Consider the following 24,297-nt stretch of genomic DNA (forward strand, 5'->3'; position numbering starts at 1 on the left):
TACAGCTTTTGCAACTTTCATTGCATTAAGAAGTCGCATTGCATCTGCTTGGTGGAACACCATATCCACAAATAATAACTGCCTTCTGTGTACCTCACCATGAAACACTGAGACACTAGCACTCTCTTACCTTTGAGGGGTCATCTGACACTGAACTGTGTAACGTCCCCTTAGAGAAATTATACATGACTGTGCTTAAACTGACACACAATATTTTTAGCGCAACGCAATCTGACTTTCAAAAATCCCTACAAAAGAATGGCCCTGTCTAACATTAACCTATACGTTTCACAAATCACTTACCTCACCAAAAATCTTCGTTACTCGAACTACTGCAATACAGCGAGCGCCACTACTGCCAGCTAAATAAAAGATTCAAACTACGGAAGGCACTAACTACTGATAGGTATAGTTAGCAACTGAAAGGTTTTAATAGAGAACAAACAATGTATTTACCTTAATAGTGTTGAAAAATCATAATATACATAGCAGTTCATGACATCCAGTCTTACAAATTTCAAAACTCCGCCATCTCTCTCCTCACATCCACCACTGCTGGCGTCTCACCTCCAACTGCCCAACGCTATGCGCTGTTCACATTCAGCTGCCCAACGCTACAATGGCGAGTATTACAACAATGCAAAGCAGCCACAGACTGCACACAGCACAGCCAGTGATTTTCATACAGAGCGCTACGTGGCGTTACCAATAAGAAAACCTAAACAGCCTACTTAAAACTGCATGACACAGAGAATAGATGGTGAATGATTTTCTTAAGTGTTGCACTCACTGTAAGCGAAGACCTAAAGCCATGTCATAAGACCACAGGTTCAGCCTGTATCAATACAGATTTAACATACCGGATGCTGACACACGTAACCTCCTGACTATTTTGAACAGTGTATGAGACAGTGATTTACGATGCGGTGTCGTGGACATATTTTTCTTCCAAACAATTTGCTGAGGGTTTGATAATAAATTGACACCCAACCCATGTGAATGAAAATACGTTTTATTTGAGTCGCAAGTCTGGATGTTACAGCAATGTCAAACTACCTGCGGCGTGCGTCGCCGTCAGACGCCGCAGACTACGCGTATCCAGTCGCGCACGTCGGCCACGTTGACGTAGACGTCGGCCGGGCGCTGGAGCGTGTCCCAGCTGCCGGGCCACGCGCGCACGCCCAGCTGCACCCCGTCGGCCGCCACCAGCGCGCCGCCCGACTCCGCCACGCACATCGGCGCGTGTCCGCGGTCAGCGGTGGGCACCGCGCACACCATTGTGGGCCTCAGTGCCAGCCCGTACATCGCGTCACACTCGTCCCACGACAGCACCGTGCTGTTGGTGACCACGGGACCATTGTAGCCGTCCGCCGTATGGCAGAATTCGATCAGCATGCCTGTAGTTCCTGCGGTCACTTGATCGGTCGGTAAGGCGATGGGCTGTGGAAAAACAGACGTAAGTGGAGAAAGTCAAGATCTCCATGTGGAGGAAATAAAAATATGAAATACGTATAAGGCGGCAATAAATGAAAACGAGACAACAGGAAAAAGTTGGCTAGGTGCAAGTAGGGCTTTCACACTGAGGATTTTGTGCACACTCGATTATGTACGACAGTTCTCGACGATTTCTGCCTGTTATAGACATTGATACTCGCAAGGTATTGGTCCCAGGGATTCAGAGACTTTCGAGTATGTTTTAATTTCATGTTCGAACTCGGATAGAAAAAGACAAAAATATTTTTTTTACGTGAAACAATTACAGAGTAATAATTTTCCGATTTTTCTCCAGTACTTGTACTGTGAAACCTTGCTTCTTATCAAATTTCATGATTACACGTGAACGGAAAGTACGGTGTTGGTTTTAGTTAGAGAATTTGCGAGTATCAAAGTATATGTCATAAACGGCACTATTTTTTGGCTGCACTCACTGTACTTGGAAGCTTCAGCATTTTACAACGCCAAGGAAACGTAGACCTTAGTAAGTGAAATAAATTTCAAGTTCTTAGGTCTTCTTGTTCCTGAGAAAACGGATTTTTTAACAGTTGGACACATAGACAGAGGGACAACTGAAAGATCATATAAGGGTTCCGTTTCTACCGACTGAGATACAGAACGTTAAAAACTAAGTAAATTGATTATTATTTCCAAAAGTAATCGTCGCAGCTATTAGAACGTTAATTCCAATGTGAGACAAGACGGTCAATACCTTCTTCTAAAAATGTTTCCACCTGCCTACGGAATTATGATTGTTTCCACTCGTGCACCACTTCATCGGAAGCAAATCCACGGCACGAATGTCAGAGCTTGGAAAATATGGGCACAGCATGGGCAAACATAAGGATTGTATGGGGGATGTGTAAGGGCTTCCCAGTGAAATCGAAGCCGCGTAATCGCAACAACATTGGCAATATGAGCCTGTTTTGCTGAGACGCCCTTACACATTCGCATGGGTCAATCATAGTTCCGTGGACAACCACAAATATTTTTCCATTAACGCATCGATCGTCTTCTCTTACAGTGGGATAACAGTATTAACACTTCCGGCGGCTACTTTTGAAATGGTAAACGGTTGACTTAGTTTGTAGCCATCCGACTCGTTTTCATTTGACGGCTCTTGCACATATTAGATGACAGGTGGTCGCAAAGTTACAGTTTTATATCTATGTAATTAATTGAACTCACTGTACTTGGAAGCTTCAGCATTTTACAACGCCAAGGAAACGTAGACCTTAGTAAGAGACATAAATTTCAAGTTCTTAGGTCTTCTTGTTCCTGAGAAAACGGATTTTTTAACAGTTGGACACATATACAGATGGTATTGCAGGTAGTTTTCATACACAATGAATTACCTCCACCAAAGGCCTGTAGCACGCAGATAGCGCGACCAAAACAAAATTTTTGGGCCCACAGATAAAATGCAGTCTAGTGCGGTAACTCGTTTTCTGCACCGGCCTTGCAGCTCTTTCTGGATGGTCGAGGCAGTTAAGGAAGTCACATAGATCAGCCTGACAAAGCTACAACATTCTGTAACGCCGAAAATGAATTACTACTAGATAACCATGGCTGCCCCATTTTATTTTGGATCGTTTGCGACGTCCTACAATCCTGTGTCACAGGAATTTCATGCGTATAACAGCTACCTGCTGACATACTCCTGCAAACTACAAACACCTGATCACATACATGCCTTTCTCTAGAAGTGACAATCAGAAGCTACCCCTAATATGCACCTACTGACTTTGCTCCGGACCCGAAACTGATCTTCCTCTTTCTCGATTTGTACCAGTTTTTCCGTTATTCTGTATGTCAACGGTTTCTGAAAAGGGTTTGGTGTTTAGCCCCAAACGCAAGTGTAACGTTGGCAATAAGAGAGTAGGATGTTTTGCAATACACTGATACAGATTAGTTCTGACCATTGTTTGGCTAGACCCGACTCCTATTGAGGAAGTACTGAATCGAAGAGGGTACAAAGAATTTTATCACATAGTTTGATTGAGAAGTTAGGTCCATTGATACGAAGCCATCCTGAGGCATCAAAGAAATAGTTACAGGAATGTGCTGTAAAGTAATGCCTCCGAATTATTTATGTGAAAATTCCTAAAGGTTTTTAAATAAAATAAGAGTTACTAACGTTCTACATCTTTATGAACACATTTTCCCAATGAGATGACCCTTTGTTGATAATGTCACTGTAGGATATTTGTGGTGATGGAGTCACATCACTACCTCTCCTTGCACTGCTTTATCACTATCAAACTGAAGTCCTCCACAGTGTTATTTAAGTTCTGAAAACAGATTTAAATCGTATGGGGCCACGTCGGGACTATGTTGAAGAAGTCACACCACTACCTCTCCTTGCACTGCTTTATCACTATCAAACTGAAGTCCTCCACAGTGTTATTTAAGTTCTGAAAACAGATTTAAATCGTATGGGGCCACGTCGGGACTATGTTGAAGAAGTCACACCACTACCTCTCCTTGCACTGTTTTATCACTATCAAACTGAAGTCCTCCACAGTGTTCTTTAAGTTCTGAAAACAGATTTAAATCATATGAGGCCATGTCGGACTGTGTTGAAGAAGTCACACCACTACCTCTCCTTGCACTGTTTTATCACTATCAAACTGAAGTCCTCCACAGTGTTCTTTAAGTTCTGAAAACAGATTTAAATCGTATGGGGCCACGTCGGGACTTTGTTGAAGAAGTCACACCACTTCCTCTCCTTGAACTGTTTTATCACTATCAAATTGAATCCTCCACAGCGTTTTTTAAGATCTGAAAACAGATTTAAATCGTATGGGGTCAAGTCGGGACAGTATGAAGAATGATGGATGATAGTGAACACAATGCGCCGGCTTGTTGCAGGTGGCAGAGCACTTGTGTGTTTCCAGAATGGAAAGGATTTTCACTCTGCAGCGGAGTGTGCGCTGATATGAAACTTTCTGGCAGATTAAAACTGTGTGCCCGACCGAGACTCGAACTCGGGATCTTTGTCTTTCGCGGGCAAGTGCCCTACCATCTGAGCTACCGAAGCACGACTCACGCCCGGTACTCGCAGCTTTACTTCTGCCAGTATCTCGTCTCCTACCTTCCAAACTTTACAGAAGCTCTCCTGCGAACCTTGCAGAACTAGCACTCCTGAAAGAAAGGATACTGTGGAGACATGGCTTAGCCACAGCCTGGGGGAGGTTTCCAAAATTAGATTTTCACTCTGCAGCGGAGTGTGCCCTGATATGAAACTTCCTGGCAGATTAAAAGTGTGCCCGAGCGAGACTCGAACTCGGGACCTTTGCCTTTCGCTAGGAGACGAGATACTGGCAAAAGTAAAGCTGTGGGTACCGGGCGTGAGTCGCGCTTCGGTAACTCAGATGGTAGAGCACTTGCCCGCGAAAGGCAAAGGTCCCGATTTCGAATCTCGGTCTGGCACACAGTTTTAATCTGCCAGGAAGTTTCACTTGTGTGTTGCCTGGCATTTACGAGCTGAAGGAGAAGGTGCTCCATGTGTGGACGAACTCTTCGAACAGAAACTCGACTACTGCATGATGTTTCTCATGTACCAACATAGTTACACTCACACCATGCTACGTGTAACAATTTGGAGCCCCCTAGTGGCAGAGGACTGCAAATGCATAGACATGAAGAATAATGATGTAGAATTTTGATAACGTTTGTTTCATTTAAAGACCTTTCAGATATTTTACATAAAAATTCGGAGGGAATTCCTTTCAGGACACCCTTGTAAACTGGTAATGATGGGAAATGTAGGAGGAAATTAAAAATCCTGGATGTATTCAAAGATGTAATGCAGAATATAGTTTCATGCTGATATAGACTGGAATAGTAATGCAAGGATGAAGGGACTTGCACAGGATAGACTGTTGTGGAGAGCAGCATTAAATAAGTCTTCCAACTGAAGATCACAGCATCAACAAAAATTTACTTTGCAGCGCTACTCACCACAAGTGTTTGTCAATACAAATTTCTATAACACAGCGATGGAAATGTACAGTGACAAACACGTATGGCGCAGTATGGCAGCTTGCATAAAGTGATCAAGTGTACTCATTCAATTACACATGCAATACCTTGTTATTGCAACTTTGTCTCCCATACAAAACTCATATAAAAGCTAAATTTATATTTCATGAACTAGACACATCAGCATCCATGTGATAATCATAACATGAGCCTAGGAGCGAAAAAGTAAAGAAAATCGAGGAAATTTGGAATGTTACTATATCATCAGTAAACCTTGACACACAATCTATAAGAAGTCAAACAAATAACACACTTCACATCGAATTCCTGAAACCATTCCGGTTAAATCGCTATATCACATGATATAGTTACATGAAAGTGTACGATTTTTATTGATAGGCAAATCCAATAAGCAAGCCAGCGTTACATAAATATAAACCACTAACACTCACACTAGGAATTGCATGCAAGTAATTTCCCAGACCCAAGCTACGAGACGCATTTCTGTCGGAAGGGGAATTTTACGATGGCAACACCCGTCCCAATGTTAGCCCAAACCCTTCACAGACAGACATTCAGTGGACACAATGCGACACTGGAGCCACTGCGCAGACCATCGGGAAAAGCCGCCATTGTCCCTACATTTAACGAAGACCTTTTGGAAAACCTTTCTGCAGGAATACGGCTGGAGATGGCAGATAAACGTCCAGAAAAATCCAACTCAGAACACTGGTGACACACTGTGGCCACCTGCGTATAAACCCGTTTGCATATAAGCTGTTTATCTCAATATTACGTGGCAGAAGTTGAACTCCGCCATATGAAAGAAATGACGTCTATGGTAGCCTACAGAACCTCTATTGGGCGGAGTTATAACAAGTACGAGCGCTCTGATAGGCCAGAAAGAAAAAATGTGGCCACTAGCTTTGATATAAGCAAATTGCAGACAGAGAAATTGGCTCCTTCTATTGCAGAAAATCGTCGAGTGAGCGAGGTGACTCCCGCCTAATTATGTGAACACTTGCTTACAGGCTTGTCTTAACTCTTAAGGAGTTAAACTGCAAATTCTCCTAGTATGGAAAATTGCACCGAGAATTGACAGTTAACGCTTGTGAGCAATTTGTGGGAAACGATGTATGCACTATTCCAACCACATAGCATGTACCATGCCAATTAACCTAGCTAGGGAACAACTGTGAGTCTCTGGCTCACCAAAGACATAGGAAATGCATCAGACTGGTGTTTAACAGTCGAGAGAGATTTAGAATAGATTCTCAGATCCACAGCTCGCGCCAACAGCAGCCACTGCCGCCACCAACAAAAGGTAAACATGCACACTCGTGCTACACCAGCAAGTGATATTCAACTGACACTCAGAACTGCCGTTGTCTAGGTCTCTCCTATTTTTTTCGTACATTCAACCACGACCTATAGTTAAACATATTCACGACTGTCAAGCTTAACTGAAAGGAAAACAAGTTATATATCCAATCTAATGAAAAGGACTGATAAGCCACTGTGGAGTGCTTCATACTCTGAAGTTATTGAACTGCTTTAAATGTGCAGTTATATTTACGTATTCTATACAGACCCCATTCATTTCTGGGTATTTTCATTGTGTATTTCAACTTAAATGATATCCCTGGCCCCAACTACATGTAATTTTATCGACCCCAAGACGTGGTGATCAACCATCTTTTCTTGGGTTTTCGGCAATGTCTCTCGCTAAGGTGTGACGGTGGAACTTGTATGCTTGGGGCATTGATCTCCTTAGGGATGTACGAATTTCTACTCTCCTTTACTCGTTCACTGTTGAACGAAGAGTGCAACCACCTTTGTTTCGTCAACACTTTCCGCATTGGATTATTAATCCTCTTCGTCCGACGTGCTGGAACTAAATGATGTCCATTCGTTGTCTTATTTGCTTTTCCTGGTACAAATATTCTCCTTAACCTTCTTGATGGGTTTATTAAGTTCAAAATGGTTCAAATGGCTCTGAGCACTATGGGACTTAACATCTGAGGTCATCAGTCCCCTAGAAGTTAGAACTACTTAAACCTAACTAGCCTAAGCACATCACACACATCCATACCCGAGGCAGGGTTCGAACCTGCGATTGTAGTGGTCGGGCGATTCCAGACTGAAGCGCCTAGAACCGCTCTGCCACACCGGCCGGGATTTATTAAGTTTAGAAACCATCGTCACTATGATGACTTCATGAACACTAATTCTTATCTTTACACTGACACTGTATGTAAGGCCTGGCCTATTTGTAACTAAAAGTTTTGAGATATTGCCATTTTATGTGCGCTGTCGAACTAGTTGTTCGAAGCAGTTTTTCGGAAAACGTGTTCAAAAGCACTTCGGCAAGACTGTGTATGGTGGAGAGGCTGATCTTGTAAAGTTTTTTTCCTCCGTTTTCGTATGGTGTAACGTAGATGAATCTGTCGGGCCACGTGAACTCTCAAAACAATTAACGTTGGAGTTACGAGAATACTCATTAGTTACAGGAGTCCCCATATAGTACGAAAATAACAACTGGCCTATTCAAACACCTCATAATACCGGGACAGACACATTGACGATGAGTGTTGCGGCACAGTCCTGCATGAACCAACCCTTGGTCTTCTTGTTAGTGGTTAATTTCTTATAGAAGGGTTGCGGTCACAAGTTATTGTGTGGTGGAAAATACCCGTACAGTAAGTCGTGTTGCACGAAACGCCCACCACACTTCTACTTTCACATCGCAGAGGCTAGGTTGTCTGCCACTGTCCGAGCGGCTGTGTCTATTCTCACGCTACACTGGGCAAAGTGTGTGCCGCATACGTGAAACGCCGAGTACTTCTATACTCGATGAGGTCTACGGCATCCAAGAACAGTAGCCACTTGTTCAGAAAAACGGACTCTTAGCGATGAGTACGAGTTGCACTCCAGTCGACATGGTTCTGGCGGGCAAAGGTGATACATATTATGTGTTTCAGAATAACATTAGACATCAGTTAATGGTAAAATCAGTAAATGACTATTTAATAGCGGCGTTGACGTATTTAAACACTTATAAAGTTCCCGACTCCTCGTTAGCTGTCGCGTTTTACTAAGGCGCACTTTTCCAGAGCACCATCCGCTGTGTTATCTGACCTGCATGGAGAGGTAGGCGGCAATGGGCAGCCGCCTCAGTAATTTTGCACTGGGGCTGCACATCACAAGACTGAGGCCCCATGTCATTGCGATTTACGGCTACGATTAATTTACTTATCACAGTTAGCATTTTTCCCCCAATAGACGAGTACTTCTCAACTGAAAATAACTTCAATTAAGTTTCGTGATGAGAAACTGTATTACTACGTAGACTTGCGTTTTTTCGAATGTAGCGACGCAGATTACATTTTAACACTCCGTCGCCATCAAGATCACTACCTAATGAGGTATAGGAAATTTATAGAGGGGTGGAGGCTTCTACTGTGGCTTCTGTTGGGTTTATCTTAAGGTTTGTCTAGAGTGGTTTTGAGGAACAAAGACAAACGTCCAAAAGTGCAGAATTCTACTCGTCAAGAGTAAAAGTTCGATGTCTCAAACTCTATCGAGATTGCGTATTGACATAAGCGACCACCCACCACAAGGAGACCATGGAATGGTTCCAATCAGAAGTAATCACCACGGCGTTAAGACATTTATCCCTCTGGCACACAAGACAATCAATTATTGTTTTGTAGAGTACTGTTGGCCGCTGACAGATCCACAACCAGACCCATTCTTGCAATTCCTCGTCCGATTGAAACCAACGTCACTACATATCTTCCCTTCGGTCACCAAAGTTATGAAAATCACACGGTTGGAGATCCGGGCTGTATGGAGGATGTTGTAGTGCTTCCCAACCAGATACCTGAAGCGTAGTCTTCTTCCGATTGGCATTGTGGGGGCGGGCGTTATCGTGTAACAGGATGATTCCATCCGACATCATTCCGACAGCCAGAGGACAAACGGCAAACCATCACTGGAAACATCCCATATCTCCCTCGCCAAAGACCTCCTAAAATGTTCATACAAGATCCGGTACGGTATTGATGACCTCCTTCTTCAAGTGCAGGGACAGTCTGCACGCCGGGTTCCTTGAACGCGGAACAACAGTTATTGCACAGCACTATGAAGACACTCTCCAGAAACTGCGACGCGCCATAAAGTCGAAACACCCAGGAGTGCTATGAGACGGAGTCATCCTGTTGCACGTTAATACCCGCGTCCACACTGTCAATTAGACGAAGGCTATACTTCAACGATTTGGTTGGGAAACACTGCAACGTCCTCTGTACAGCCCGGATCTTCAGCGTGTGATTTTCACATCTTTGTCGACCTGAAGGAAGACTTACGTCTACGTCGGTTTCAGTCGGACAAGGACGTGCAAGTGTGGACGCAGCTGTCCATCCGTCAGCGGACGACTGCGTTCTACCAAACAGGAATTGATCGCCTCGTCTCCCAGTGGGATGAATGTCTTAAAGTTTGTGGTGACCACTTTTTAATGGAGCTATTCCATGGTCTCGTTGTGGCGGATGTTCGGCTATCATTTGACTTCCCCTTATAAAATAAGTAAATAATTGTGGCTAGCCACTGTGGCCGAGCGGCTCTAGGCGCTTCAGTCCGGAACCGCGCTGCTGCTATGGTCGCAGGTTCGAATCCTGCCTCAGGCATGGATGTGTGTTATGTCCTTAGGTTAGTCAGGTTTAAGTACTTCTAAGTTCTAGGGGACTGATGACCTCATAGTCCCATAGTGCTCAGAGCCATTTGAACAATTTTTGAGATGAGCAACAAATTCACTTTCGACCGTACGTTTACTCTTTGATTTCTTCCTTATCTTTTAACTGGCGATGGTTTTATGCACGTCTAAATGTGGATTTCCTGAATCTCGACGTTGTTTCTTGCTACACAGAGGATGTCGGTTAGCTGAATTTCGCTCGGTGTCCACCTAATATTACTGCTTTCACGATGATAGCTCCTCTAACTTCGAGGAGCAGAAACGTACCTTGACAGTGTCGGTGAATAAGAAGGGCTGGTAAACACGCATCACAGCGATGTCGTAGCGGCGACTGAATGCGTCGTAGTCGCCGTGCAGTACGTAAGAGCTGACGAAGTGGACGGCGCTGAACCTGGCCCCCGCGCCGGCAGCCAGCAACATGATGAGCCACGGGCTGGTGTGCGCCACGCAGTGGGCTGCGGTCAGCGCCCAGTCGCTGCTGATGATGGAGCCGCTGCACGCCGTAAACGGCCGCAGCACGAACACGTGCCACGGGAAGCCGACCGTGTCTCCAGCATCTTCGTGCCTCAAGATTCCATTCAATGTCGAATGGCGTTTCCTCAGTAGACACTCTGAGTGTACCACCCAACCTGAACGAAAATGAATGATGCGTCAATGTTCAGTGCACTGGGTACTGCTCGCTAGAGGCGTGTTTGACAATGGGCAATAACGTGTATTATTATTATTACTATTACTATTATAACACTAATTTTTTCTCTGCGTGTTACCTGTAGTTGAGTATTTCTAAAAACTGCCCGCTTATGCACGTATCTATTCCAGTCTTTTATTAGTCCAACTCCTCTGTCTAGTTCTCTCCATCCCGCTCTTCCTTTCCCATTCTCTGTCCATCCCCTCCACCCTCCAACCTCTATCCAACTCCTCCTCCGTACTCCTTCTCCTTCTTCAAAAAATATTTCAAATGGCTCTGAGCACTATGGGACTTAACATCTGAGGTCATCAGTAGTCCCCTAGAACTTAGAACTACTTAAATCTAACCAACCTAAGGACATCACACACATCATGCCCCAGGCAGGATTCGAACCTGCGACCGAAGCAGTCGCGCGGTTGCGGACTGAAGCGCCTAGAACCGCTCGGCCACCGCGACCGCCTCTCCTTCTTCCCTCTACGTCCTCTGCATTCCTTTCTCTATCCATCTCCTTCCATCCCCTCTCGATGCCAATCTCCCACTCATCCATTTTTCTGTCCATTTCCCCCTATATCTATTCATCTCCTCATCATCCCCTCTCTCTCCATCTCCTCTCTGTGTCCATCTCCTCCCGCCTCCTTGCTGTCTGTCCATCTCCTCCTCCACACTTCTGGCTCCATGTTATCGCCCCTCCCCAATAGGAATCTGCTGCTTCTTACCATAACAGTATTTCTTTCCGTATAGTGACTAATATGAGTACGAAATTTCGTTGAGATCAAGATGAACTTTTTACCTGTGCGTTTCTCCACGTAAACACATGTCAAATTTTGCGTGTATCAGCACGCATGTTTCATCTGATTCTCTAGCGAATTTCGCCCTGCAGTTTCAATTTCAAGTACTCCATTGTTTATGATTTCGTACCCCTGAACTAATTTGCTGGTACCTTCAATGGTATCTGTGAATATTGTCTCCAAAATGTATGGCGAACACAGCTAGTTGCAAAGAAGTAATAAATTTAAACGTCATGATTGATGTGGCAGTTTGCTAGTACGAATAGTGAAAATGTAGTAAGCGACAAGAGTTTTGCGTTTCATTGTTTTGCGGGGAATTTCAGCTAGGAAAAGTTTCGTGAAGGTTCGAAAGTAAGTGCAAAATTTCATGCAAGTCACTAAGTGCTATCAATCTCAAATGTTGTTGCTGTAGTCTGGTTTGCTGCAGGTCTCCATGCTACACTATCTTGTCCAAGCTTCTTTATCTTCGAGTAACTACTGCAACATACATCTTTCTGAATCTGCTTAGTGAATTCATCTCTTAGTTTCCCTCCGATTTGTACATTCGATGCTTCCCTACAATACTAAATTGGTTATCCTTGACGCCTCAGGACGGTACTACCAACCGATCGCTTCTTTTAGTCAAGTTGTGCCACAAATTGCTCTTGTCCCCAATTCTATTCAGTACCTCCTCATTAGTTACGTGATATACCCATCTAATCTTCAGCATTATTCTGTAGCCCACATTTCAAGAGCTCCTGTTCTTTTCTTGTCTAAACTTTTTGTCGTCCATGTTTCACTTCCATACACATCTACACCCCATACAAATACTTTCAGAAAGGACTTCCTGACACTAACATCTGTACTCGATGTTAACAAATTTCTCTTCTTCATCGCCTTCCTTGCCATTGCCAGTCTACATTTTATATCGTCTCTACTTCAACCATCACCGGTTATTTTGCTCCCCATATAGCAAAACTCATCTACTACTTTAAGTGTCTCATTTCCTAATCTAGCTCCATCAGCAATGCCTTATCTAATTCGACTGCATTCCATTATCCTCGTTTTGTTTTTGTTGATGTTACTTATATTCTCGTTTCAAGGCACTGTCCATTCCACTCAACTACTATCCCAACTCCTTTGCTGTGTCTGACAGAATTACAAAATCATTGGCGAACCTCAAAGTTTTTATTTCTTCTTCATAGATTTTAATCACTACTCCAAATTGTCTTGTTTTCTTTACTACTTGCCCAGTATACAGATTGAATAACATCAGGGATAGGCTACAAGCTGAAACGTCCCCTTAGAACAATTTTACATGTGAAACGTCCACTTAGAACAATTATACAAGCCTGTGCTTAACCTGACACACAATATTATTTAGCGCAACGCAATCTGACTTTCAATAACCCCTACAAAACAATGGCCCTGACTAACTTTAACCTATACCTTTTACAAATCACTTACCTCACAAAAATCTTCGCTACTCAAGCTACTGCAAAACAGCGAGCGCCACTACTGCCAGCTAAATAAAAGATTCAAACTACTGAAGGCACTAACTACTGATAGGGATAGTTAGCAAATGAAAGATATTAATAGAGAACAAACAATGTATTTACCTTAATATTCATAATTGACATTCAGTCTTACAGATTATCAAAACTCCGCCATCTCTCTCCCCACGTCCACCACTGCTGGCGGCTTACCTCCAACTGCCCAGCGCTATCTGCTGTTCACATCCAGCTATAGCAGTTCATGACAACAATGGCAGGCAACAATGCAAACTAGCTACATACTGCACACAGCACAGCCAGTGATTTTCATATAGAGTGCTATGTAACGTTGCCAATAAAAAACATAAACAGCAAACTTACATAAAGAAAACATAAACAGCCTACTTACATAGCCCCCATGCTCCCCACAAAAATTTTTACAAATGGTGTTGGGCACTGGCCAATACAGATTTGACAAAAATTTTTCACAATTACAGTAACAAAGATATAAAATGCACACACTTATTTATACAATGTTGGTCAACAGCTAAAATTTTCTCACAGTCCATAAAGACAGTCCAGATTGTTCATCATAGTAAAACTGCCGTTTCTTTTATCAAAGTCTGAGCAGTAAAAGGCAATGCACACGGAAGTAGTGGATTTCCATGCAGTCTTGAAGAAGTAGTGTTGTTCTTCCAACAGAAAGACAGTGCTGACTCTTGACATGCTGACAGGTAATGGGCCACAACAGAGCAAACCCACAGCAGAGTCAGTCGACGTTTTGAAGAAGATTGGTAGGTAGGTCATCACAGAGCAGACCCACTGCAGTCCTGGTAGAGAGTATTGGTGAGGCAGCAAAGGTGTAGACCCACTGTAGTCCTTGTAGAGATGGCCAGCAGCCATCTGCTGCGACTGTGCAGGTGCACAATCACCATCGAAGAATCTTGCAGAGAAGATAGCAAGTCCATAAACCATCACTTGTGCACGCACAAAGTTTTAGGAATTGTCTTTAGAACCAGCAATGCTGTTATCCAGTCCCTTGCTGAATTATCAACACATGTGCAAACACTATCAGTCCCTACTTCTCACATATTGTCCATATACTATGACCAACAGAAATGTGTGCAGTGAGATGGAACTTACAAGTTACTTAATTTGATGAACTGCTGTCAATTACAATTTTATAACATAAGAATACAATGACAAAGGTACAAAATACATAATTAAAAACATAACAATACAGATAACATTTGTAGTACAGGCTTTACAAAAGAATAGAAATAAACATATACATCAGTGTTACAGAAATTATGACATGAGTACAAAAATAAAAGATCAGAATCACTTTTAAAAATTCAACTTCACACATGAGCATTAAAACAACACAGAATAAATAATGTCTAAGCATCTTTACAAAGAAAATAACAGAGTATTAGAAAAATTCTACAACATAGCTCTCATCAGCACATAAACACATCAACACATAAAGACAGGAAAAACACAAATACACAAGGGTACACAAACACATAGTGGGATAACACAAAAGGAAAGGACAACACACAATTACATATTGGGAAAAAGCAGCAAAGAGGAAAGGACAGGGTTTGTTTTACTGCAGTATTTTGCTTGGAGATCTCCCTTCATTCCATAGATCGTTCGTCTTATTTCAACCTTTGCTTCCACCAAAAAAATCCTATCCAAGCATGCTTTCTGTATTTATGTGTTCACATATTTCTTACCTCATTATTTATTTCCAAGATAATCCTACCTATACCTCCTTCCTGTATTCTATTCATATTTCTTTCAAAATAATTATTTCTGATTGTACAATACTCATTGGGGCCCAAATCTTTCTTCGCAATGCATTCTTTACCTATTCTCCATAGTCAGTTTCTTATATAGTCTACCCCCTCTTAAGCTAACTTAAATCTACTGAGCTCAGATATATATACCAAGGGACGAGGCAATGCAGCAAAAAAAAAAATAATTAACACAAACATCAATGACAAAATATAGAAATGGCAAAGCAAGCAGCATAAATTAGCAAAGCAAGTGCAATATTACAACTAATATAAGGCAATGCAGGAAACAAGAAAAACCAGCTTAGAAGAGTAACACAAAGTCAAATTCAGTAACACTATGCCTGACAAACAGCAGCAACTTATACCTAAACATGACATAGCTCAAGCAGAAAAAATATTACACTAAAGACGATAATGCAGACAAGGGAAATGTATATTCACATCTTAATGTCTATGTAATTAAAGTGGTGCACCATAACAACTGATTGTAAAAAAAATATTACCATGTACTAGAAAAGAAAATTATGTGTTACTGTTGCTAGTTTCTTCTTATTGTTCTTTCCTTTCCAAGTGCTCCTTTCTTAAAGAATGTGGATTACAAAATTATCATTTAATAGATCTGTTGACAGAAAGAGTTCACATTAGCAAATGCATCTCATTTTATAAAAGCAATGCTGCAACACAGCTGGAAACCAGATATCAAATGAAATAAGCAATTACGCAAACCAAAGCATAAAAATATCATTCAGTAGTCATGTGACATTTCATTTCATAAGTCAATGGCTCTCAGCTCTCGTAGAAAGACACTTGTCATAATCAGGTGAGCAGATGTACGAATATTTCCCATCAATTCATAATCATTTCAATAATTAGCACAAAGTGCGAGTAATCATATGTTTTTAAGTAACGAGGGTGTCGCATTAGCGATGAAAGGCATACCTTAATGGCTTGTTTTCCAGGTGTTTGACACAGCTGTGTGCCCACAACGCATTACAAAAATCATATGTTTTCAAGTAACGAGCGTGTCGCATTAGCGATGCCCTCTACAAAGGAATGTCAAAGGCACACCCTAATGGCTTGTTCTCCAGGTGTCTGACACAGCTGTGTGCCGACGACGCACGTGCAGGTGGTCACTTTCTTACGGAAATATTTACGACAGCAGTTTCCGCTGCAGTGACAGTCTCATTCACGCATTTACACACACATTTCATAACTCTTAAAGTACGATTCTTGGTTTCCAACAACCTTTTTCACAAGTCAAGAGTCCCTATCTTCTATTCATTATTCATATACATATAAACAGGTAATCACCTTCCTCATATATGGTAGCATCATCTTATTGACATAAACATACCTCAACAGCATAATACACATCGTCGTCGTAAAAATAACATCATAACACCTCAGTCAAATCTCAAAAACGTCGTAGCTTTCTGCAATTGTTTCAAAACCTAAAGAAAATTCTCTGCTCATGTCAAAAGTGTCATCTGCCTCAAACGTACTTTAAAATCATACTCCCTTACCAAATACATCATTCAAAGTTCTCATAGTATCACAATGGTTCCAAAAAAATATGAACAGTGCACGAAGTACAGACAAAGTACAATTTCTTAAGTGTGAAGTAATCCAACTCTGTAATTGCGTAAACATGTGTCACTGACGTAGTAAAAGGATGTTTGTTTCTCTGTTAAATGATCAGATAGCTGTGTAATTTATGTGTTAGAGAAATATGGTACCGATGTGTTAAATTGTATAAGCAAATACCATATTAGCTAGGGCTCCTTGTGCTTGCCAAACACATGGTACACAAAGTAGGCGTGTACCCCCCTGAGGTTTGTTGTAATTATACCCTCAGGTGTTACAGATTACAGCAATGGAATGAAATGTATCACGAAAAACTTTCTTTGTAATTCACAAATCTCTAAAAATAAATGTTTTAAGTACAAAATTAATCACTCAAATACGTGTCCTGTAGCGCTAAATGTGCGTCTTGCTGTAAGATAATCTCTGGGAAGTGTCGTAGTTATTGTCCTCCGAAAGCTAAGTTCTGCAGAAGTCAATGCACTTACCTCATGATACACAAAAGTGAAATGCTTTGCGTATAGATAACTTAGTTATTACGCTTATTGCCGTGATGAGGAAAGTACTGTGCTGTAACGTATTGTTGTCCTACGGAAAAGGCTGTGTCCTTGTAGCAATAGCACAAAAGTCACCACTAAAACATGTCTCACTTTATAGAAGAATTCAGAAAAAACTGTGCAGATATAAAACAGATACACCGCAAAAGCACATTGTAAATTGTCACTCATTAGTAACATCGTGATAAAATCGTGTAGCTGTCACATAAACTAACCACTATGTCATCTGGCATTTCACAGAAAGCACCTCAAATCCAGAATCCACTCGTAAGCAAACCAAAATGTTGCATGAAAATTTCATTAGCAGTGCTGGTATATGTTCTAAGTATGTGAGCCGTATATTCGTTATGTAATCGTGCAACTAACAAGGAGGAATGTATAAATAACAACACTGTGTCGTCTGCTCGCAATAACAAGGCATTCGCAGTTACTTGTCTAAGTTACCTATGTTCTTGACTGGATGGTTAATTAGCTTTAAAACATAGTTGCATGTTAACAGTTTCTCAGTGTGACAAATTGTACAAGTAGCGTGAAGTGAAAATTGCAAAGACTAAGTTAAAAAGCAGATTATCTGTCAATAAATGGTTTTACATGAGAAATGTGGTGTAAACCTTTACTCTTCCTAGTACGCAGAGTTTCAACTTCAACGCAATTATCATGTGGCATACGTCGGATTCTGTAAGGTCCATTGTAAACTAGAAAGAATTTGTGACTCAAGTGTTTCTTCTTATGTGACAATGAATGAGCTTTAATGAGAACTTTCTGACCAATATATAATTTCTTTGCATTTGCTTTACCGTGTAGTTTTCTCCTTTTCTCTGCTGCAGATTTTATATTTTTAAGAGCCAAATCAATTATGTCTTTGTGTCGCAGTTTACGTGTATTCGGGAAAGGTACAAGCTCTCTGATTCTGTTCGGAGGTTCTACATTCTTCAGTACAAGAGTAGGTGGTAAAGCAGTGGAATCATGAGGCATTTCATTCAGCACATTTTGAAATAAGTGTAAATATCTGTCCCAATGCTGATGCTTTCTGTGACAATAAAGTCTGCAAAGCTTATTGATTTCTTTCATAATCCGTTCAGACGGGTTACAATGTGGTGAATACAATGAAATAAAAACAGGTTTGATTTTATGATTCCGAAGCATGCGTGACCAAACAGCAGATCTGAATTGCGGTCCGTTATCTGAAATGACTTTACTAACGTGTCCAACTTCACGTAAGAAATTTTTAACAAAGGCGTTGGATACAGACCGTCCAGTGGCTTTACGTAACGGAGTGAAAGAAACAAATTTTGAAGTAAGTTCAACAGCGACTAGAACGTACGCAAATCCATTAGATGTTCTGACAAGTGGTCCCAAGAGATCAACAGCAGCAAATTCTTTTAATTTAGAAGGAATAATAGGAAACAGCGGAGCACGATGTGAGACAGTAGATGGTTTCGCCTTTTGACAAAGTTTACAAATAGACAAGACTCTTCGAATTCTCTTTTCCATATTGTTAAAATAACAAGTCGTTCGAAGAATATGGTAACATTTTCGTGGACCAAAATGTGCGTAGCAGAAATGAATGTACCAAATGAGCTTATTAACAAAATCGTCTGGAATGCAAAGTACCCATAGCTTGTCATCAACAGTGCAGCGTTTGAAGAGTATGTTGTTTCTAACCAGGTAATAATGCCGAATCTGAGTGTGTGTCTTTTCATGCCATTTACTTTTGATGTCTTTCCAAATCGGATCTTTATCTTGTTCATGAGCAATGTCCTTTAAAGATGTGGTGATGAAGTTTTCAAAGGCGACTTTCTGAATGTAAAGAATACTGAAATTTTTCTCGAGGTTGCCTTCTGTGTTACTTTTCTCAAGCCCAGCCGGTGCGCGTGACAGCGCGTCCGCAACAATGTTCTCCTTGCCGGGAATGTAGACTATTGTGAAGCGGAATTCTTGCAGAAACAATGCCCAACGTTTTAACCTATCATGATTTAATTTTGAAGACATAAGAAACTGTAATGCACGGTGATCACTGTATACTTTTACGTGCTTACCAGAAAGAAAGAAACGGAATTTGTTAAATGCCCAAACGATAGCTAAAGCTTCTAATTCAGTAACGGAATAATTTTTTTCAGATTTTGTTAGCACTCGGCTAGCAAAAGCAATGGTTTTCTGAACAGTAGTGTCATTTTCTATGGCTTCTTGAAATAAGTGGGCACCAAGACCGACTTTAGAAGAATCCGTGCTAAGGCAGAAATCTTGTGACAGATCTGGATGAGCTAGTATTGGCGCGTGAAGTAACGCTTCTTTCAAAGAATTGAATTCCAACTGTGCTTGTTCGTCCCAGTTCCAAATAGTATTTTTTCCAGTGAGAGAACAAAGTTTAGGTGTAACTAGAATTTGCATATTCAGAAAACGACGGTAAAAATTTACGAGACCTAGAAAACTGCGGACTTGTCTTTTTGTGGATGGAACAGGAATGGCTCTGATTGCTTCTAACTTTTCAGGATCCGGCTGAATGCCTTCAGAAGAAATAATATGTCCCAAAAACTTCACCTTTGACCTACCGAATTCAGACTTTTCCAAGTTAACTGTAATTCCAGACTCTGCAAAAATACGTAACAAACTGTTGAGGATGCGGTTATGTTGTTCCCATGAAGCTTCTGCTATTAGAATATCGTCCACATACAAGGTGATGTGACGTTTTAAGAACTCAGGTAATATGGAATTTAACCCGCGAATGAATGCTGCCGAAGAAATGTTCAAACCAAAAGGAAGTTTCCGAAACTGATAACAAACGCCGAAACAAAGGAAAGCTGTGTATTTTCTGCATTCTGGATGAAGTTCAATCTGATAAAAGCTGGATCTGAGATCAATGGAAGACAACACTTTTACACCATTAAAATTTTGAAGAAGTTCTTCCATCGTCTGTGGCCTATCTGTTTCAGGAATGATGATAGTATTGATTTGTCTCGAATCTAAGACAAGCCTGATCGATCCATTTTTCTTCTCAACAATATGTAATGGATTGTTGTATGAGCTTACTGCAGGCTCAATGATGCCCTCGTCAAGCATAGATTGTATTTCTGTTCTAACACGGTCCCTATAATGCGCCGGAATTACGTATGGTCTAACACAAAATTTAGTATGCTCACGAACACGAAATTGGTATTGAAATCCCTTGATTGTTCCTGTTTTGTGAGTAAAAACTGTGGAATGTGCTTGTAAAATCTCAAAAAGGTCCTGCCTATCAGTGTCATTACAATTCTCAATTGTTTGAATTTTATTCTGAATTAACTCATTAATTTCAAATATGCCGTCGATGTCATCGCTGTCAGTACTTGCAGAGTGATTGTTAGTGTCTAGTTCCATAGAAAATTCCGAACTGTTATCTAACAGAAGGTAAAGCCGATTAATTTCCTCATCATGGTTTGAGAGCCAGTCTTCAAATTTCAAAGCTATTGACATACCTTCTTTCTCTAAACTTATTTCAGCATCGTGAAAGCTTAAGATTGCTTTATATTCATTCAAAAAGTCTACTCCCAGTATAATTTCCGTCGACAATAATGGAACAATAAGGAAGTTCATAGAGAAGCTATGGCTTTGACAAAAGAATACTAAGTTGGTTTGTTGGCGTACATCTACACTTTTTCCAAAGATTGCACCTTGTAATTTAATCTTACGTAACGGAAGTGTGGGGCAATCGTTCGCTTTGTTGCATTTGCTAAAAGCTGTTTCGCTAATTACTGAAATGGGACTGCCAGAGTCAAGTACTGCCGTAAATTTTACGTCATTTACAGTAATGTGAATCACAGGATATGCAATGTTGTTATGTTTTACGTCGTGTTCCTGGAGTAAGATGTCCCTAATGTCTTCCATTTTTACGTAATTACTAGCTACGGCAGCTCCGTCGTCAGTTTCATAAGTACATCTTGTGGCTGCCAGTGGTGTGAGTCATCGCCTATTGTCTCTTTGTTGGCGCGCGTCGTTATTGGGATTTGGAGACCTAACTTCTACAAATTCATCGTGACGAGAGTGCTCTGCTCTGTTTAAATCTCGCCAGTTCTGATGCAATTCAGGTCTGTCGTTACGATCATATCGTCTGTCGTCATGTCGGTAGTTTCCATAGTTTCTTTCTTGTCGGTCACATGGTGGAGAATTTCTCCTTGAATCGTAACTACGCGCTGGACCGTTGCGTCTAAAGTTATTCTGTCTCCCTTGATAATAGTTATTTTGGGTCCCATATTGTCTGTTTCTCTGATTGTCTCTGTGATAGTCATTACCGCGGAAAGGTGATCTTTCCCTGTAACTATTACTCTGCCAGTGGTTATCATATGGGTGGTGTCTGTTTTGGTCACGATTTACGTTGTAAGAATAGGTTTGTCGTGGCCATTTATTGTTTCTGTCGTCACGGAATTGAGACGGATGTGACCTGTAGTGATTGTTTTCCTGTTTTCGCATCCCGCGACTGTCTGTGTCAATTTCCAGTTCTTGTAACAATCCCTGAAAAGCTTCAATGTCGTCTTTGCAACGTCCTGCTAAAATAATATGTCGTAAATGTTCAGGCAGTTTGATTAAGCAAATGCGGATGAGTTCTGAGGGGCTGTATGGGTTTGATAGGTACTGATTCTTGTGCAACATGTCTTCAAAATATTTGACAAGACTGGAAAATTCAGATTGTTCAAAGTGTTTCATCATCATGATGCTATGTTTTACGCGGTCTTGTGTGGCTTGAGACCAATATGCTGAGAGGAAGGCATGGTAAAATTCTCCTTCACTGTGGCAATCGTGAATGACCGATCGCATTCTTACAGCTGGTTCATTCTCCAAATAGCCACACATAAATTCTAATCTGTGTTCTAATGACCAGTTGGGAGGAAAACAATGAGAGAATTGATGGAGCCACGCTTGTGGATGAATGTCGTTGGCAGAATTCTTGAATGTTTTGAATTTACGTGTAGTAATGAACAGCTTATAGTCAAAGTCATCGTGTCGGCGAGTAGCATGTCGGTCATTGTCACGTCGTTTCGGCGGTTCCATCTCAAAATTCGGTGTACCTTGCCAATTCCTTTCATAATTACCGAAAAGCCCTGTGCTATTATTTTGTGGCTTTTCCGTATTTATAAGTTCCTCTTCCCGTGTTGGAGCGCGAGTATCCTCTGAAATATGTAATTCTTGTATTACCTGTGTCAACTGATCTTGTACTTCCCGGATTTCTCTTTTGTACTGTGTATTGATTTGATTTTGATTTTGTTTGAATTTTCTAATTTGTTCATACTCTTCTGTGTCAGTGAAGGCTATGGGTCTTGTGTCATTCAGATCATCATCTACCTTTGTAGATAAGTTAGTGACCTGATCCGAAAGTTCGGCTACTTTCTCTGATAATGAACTAATTTCCCCCATGTGTCTTTCTACTGTGTCCTTTAAGTTTTCCTGAGTTTTTGCAAGTTGCGTAACCGAATCGGTAGATGCAACTGAGTCCATTTTAGCTTGCAAGGTCTCATGATTTTCATGAACAATAGTTTGCAGTTCTTTTATGGCTGCTTCGTGATTCTGTAATGCGTTTTCATGCCGCGAAAAAATAGGCTGAAAATGCTCACAAATTTGTGTTTTTACGTCATTACAGACCTTTTGACATTTCGATTCAATGTTATGTAACTCAGTAGTTAAATCTTCACGTGTTTGTTCAAGTGTGGTGTCTAACTTCCGAAGATTTTGTTCCATTGTGTCTAACTTTTGAAGCTTTTGCTGTGTTTGTCTCTGATTTTGTTCCATTGTGTCTAACTTTTGAAGATTTTGTTCCATTGTGTCTAACTTTAGAAGATTCTGTTCCATTGTGTCTAACTTTTGAAGATTTTGTTCCATTTGCCTCTGATTTTGTTCCATTTGTTGCATTAATTGCAATAATAATGTATTAGTGTCTGGAATCTGTTTCTCTATGCTTTTTGGCAGTGCGTTTTCACCGGCAGCATTCACATTTTGACAAGCAGAAAATGTGTCTTGACTCATTTGAGAAAACGGTGAGGACGCAAAACCTGAATCTACAGTATTTGCAAAATTGTGTCCTATCATTTCTAATTCCTGAGGTGAGCTGTTGCCGACCGATCGAGCGATAATGCTTCCCTGTTCACTACCTGTTTGACTGTCTACGCCATTGTTTGACGCCCGCTCCATTTCCCTATGCACAGTTTCCAAATTACTACTTTGAACATTAGTTAACTCATTACATGGTGGGGCCAACACACTGCTTTCGTCTTCACTGTCATTTCTTAGTTTACTTTGGAGCCGAGTGTTACGTTTTTCACACGCCATTATTGTCACAATATTTCACACGATAACACAGAAAAGCACAATTTGAATAGCAAAAATAAGAGAACACATTAACATAGCACTGAAAATAATATCTAGTTAATTGCAGCTGCGAAATACTTGGTGCAAATCTACATGCATGCCACAACTGTTTTACAGTACAACAATGAAGGGCTGCAACTACAAAGGAGATTCCCTCTACAATTACGCACTAGCAATAAACAAAATCTACACTAATTACACAAACTACAAGAAAGAAATCAGAAGATTCCAGTGAGGTATCCTAGGCTAAGGGTCGACATATGAAACGTCCCCTTAGAACAATTTTACATGTGAAACGTCCACTTAGAACAATTATACAAGCCTGTGCTTAACCTGACACACAATATTATTTAGCGCAACGCAATCTGACTTTCAATAACCCCTACAAAACAATGGCCCTGACTAACTTTAACCTATACCTTTTACAAATCACTTACCTCACAAAAATCTTCGCTACTCAAGCTACTGCAAAACAGCGAGCGCCACTACTGCCAGCTAAATAAAAGATTCAAACTACTGAAGGCACTAACTACTGATAGGGATAGTTAGCAAATGAAAGATATTAATAGAGAACAAACAATGTATTTACCTTAATATTCATAATTGACATTCAGTCTTACAGATTATCAAAACTCCGCCATCTCTCTCCCCACGTCCACCACTGCTGGCGGCTCACCTCCAACTGCCCAGCGCTATCTGCTGTTCACATCCAGCTATAGCAGTTCATGACAACAATGGCAGGCAACAATGCAAACTAGCTACATACTGCACACAGCACAGCCAGTGATTTTCATATAGAGTGCTATGTAACGTTGCCAATAAAAAACATAAACAGCAAACTTACA

At 41.1% G+C, this 24,297-nt stretch overlaps 1 protein-coding gene across 1 annotated transcript in view; it reads right to left on the reverse strand.

The window, feature by feature from the left end:
* Nucleotides 1-1,074: 1,074 nt before the first annotated feature.
* Nucleotides 1,075-24,297, reverse strand: part of LOC126111719 (trypsin-4-like) — a 31,870-nt gene continuing 8,647 nt past the window's right edge. Inside the window, exons 2-3 of the mRNA XM_049915006.1 lie at nt 10,496-10,857; nt 1,075-1,440 (exon numbers count right to left, since the gene is read on the reverse strand). Of these exons, the coding sequence (XP_049770963.1) occupies nt 1,075-1,440; nt 10,496-10,857 (728 nt within the window). The remainder of the gene's footprint in view (nt 1,441-10,495; nt 10,858-24,297) is intronic.

This window comes from Schistocerca cancellata, chromosome 1 (genome assembly GCF_023864275.1).
Source record: "Schistocerca cancellata isolate TAMUIC-IGC-003103 chromosome 1, iqSchCanc2.1, whole genome shotgun sequence".
NCBI classification, from domain to species: Eukaryota; Metazoa; Arthropoda; class Insecta; order Orthoptera; family Acrididae; genus Schistocerca; species Schistocerca cancellata.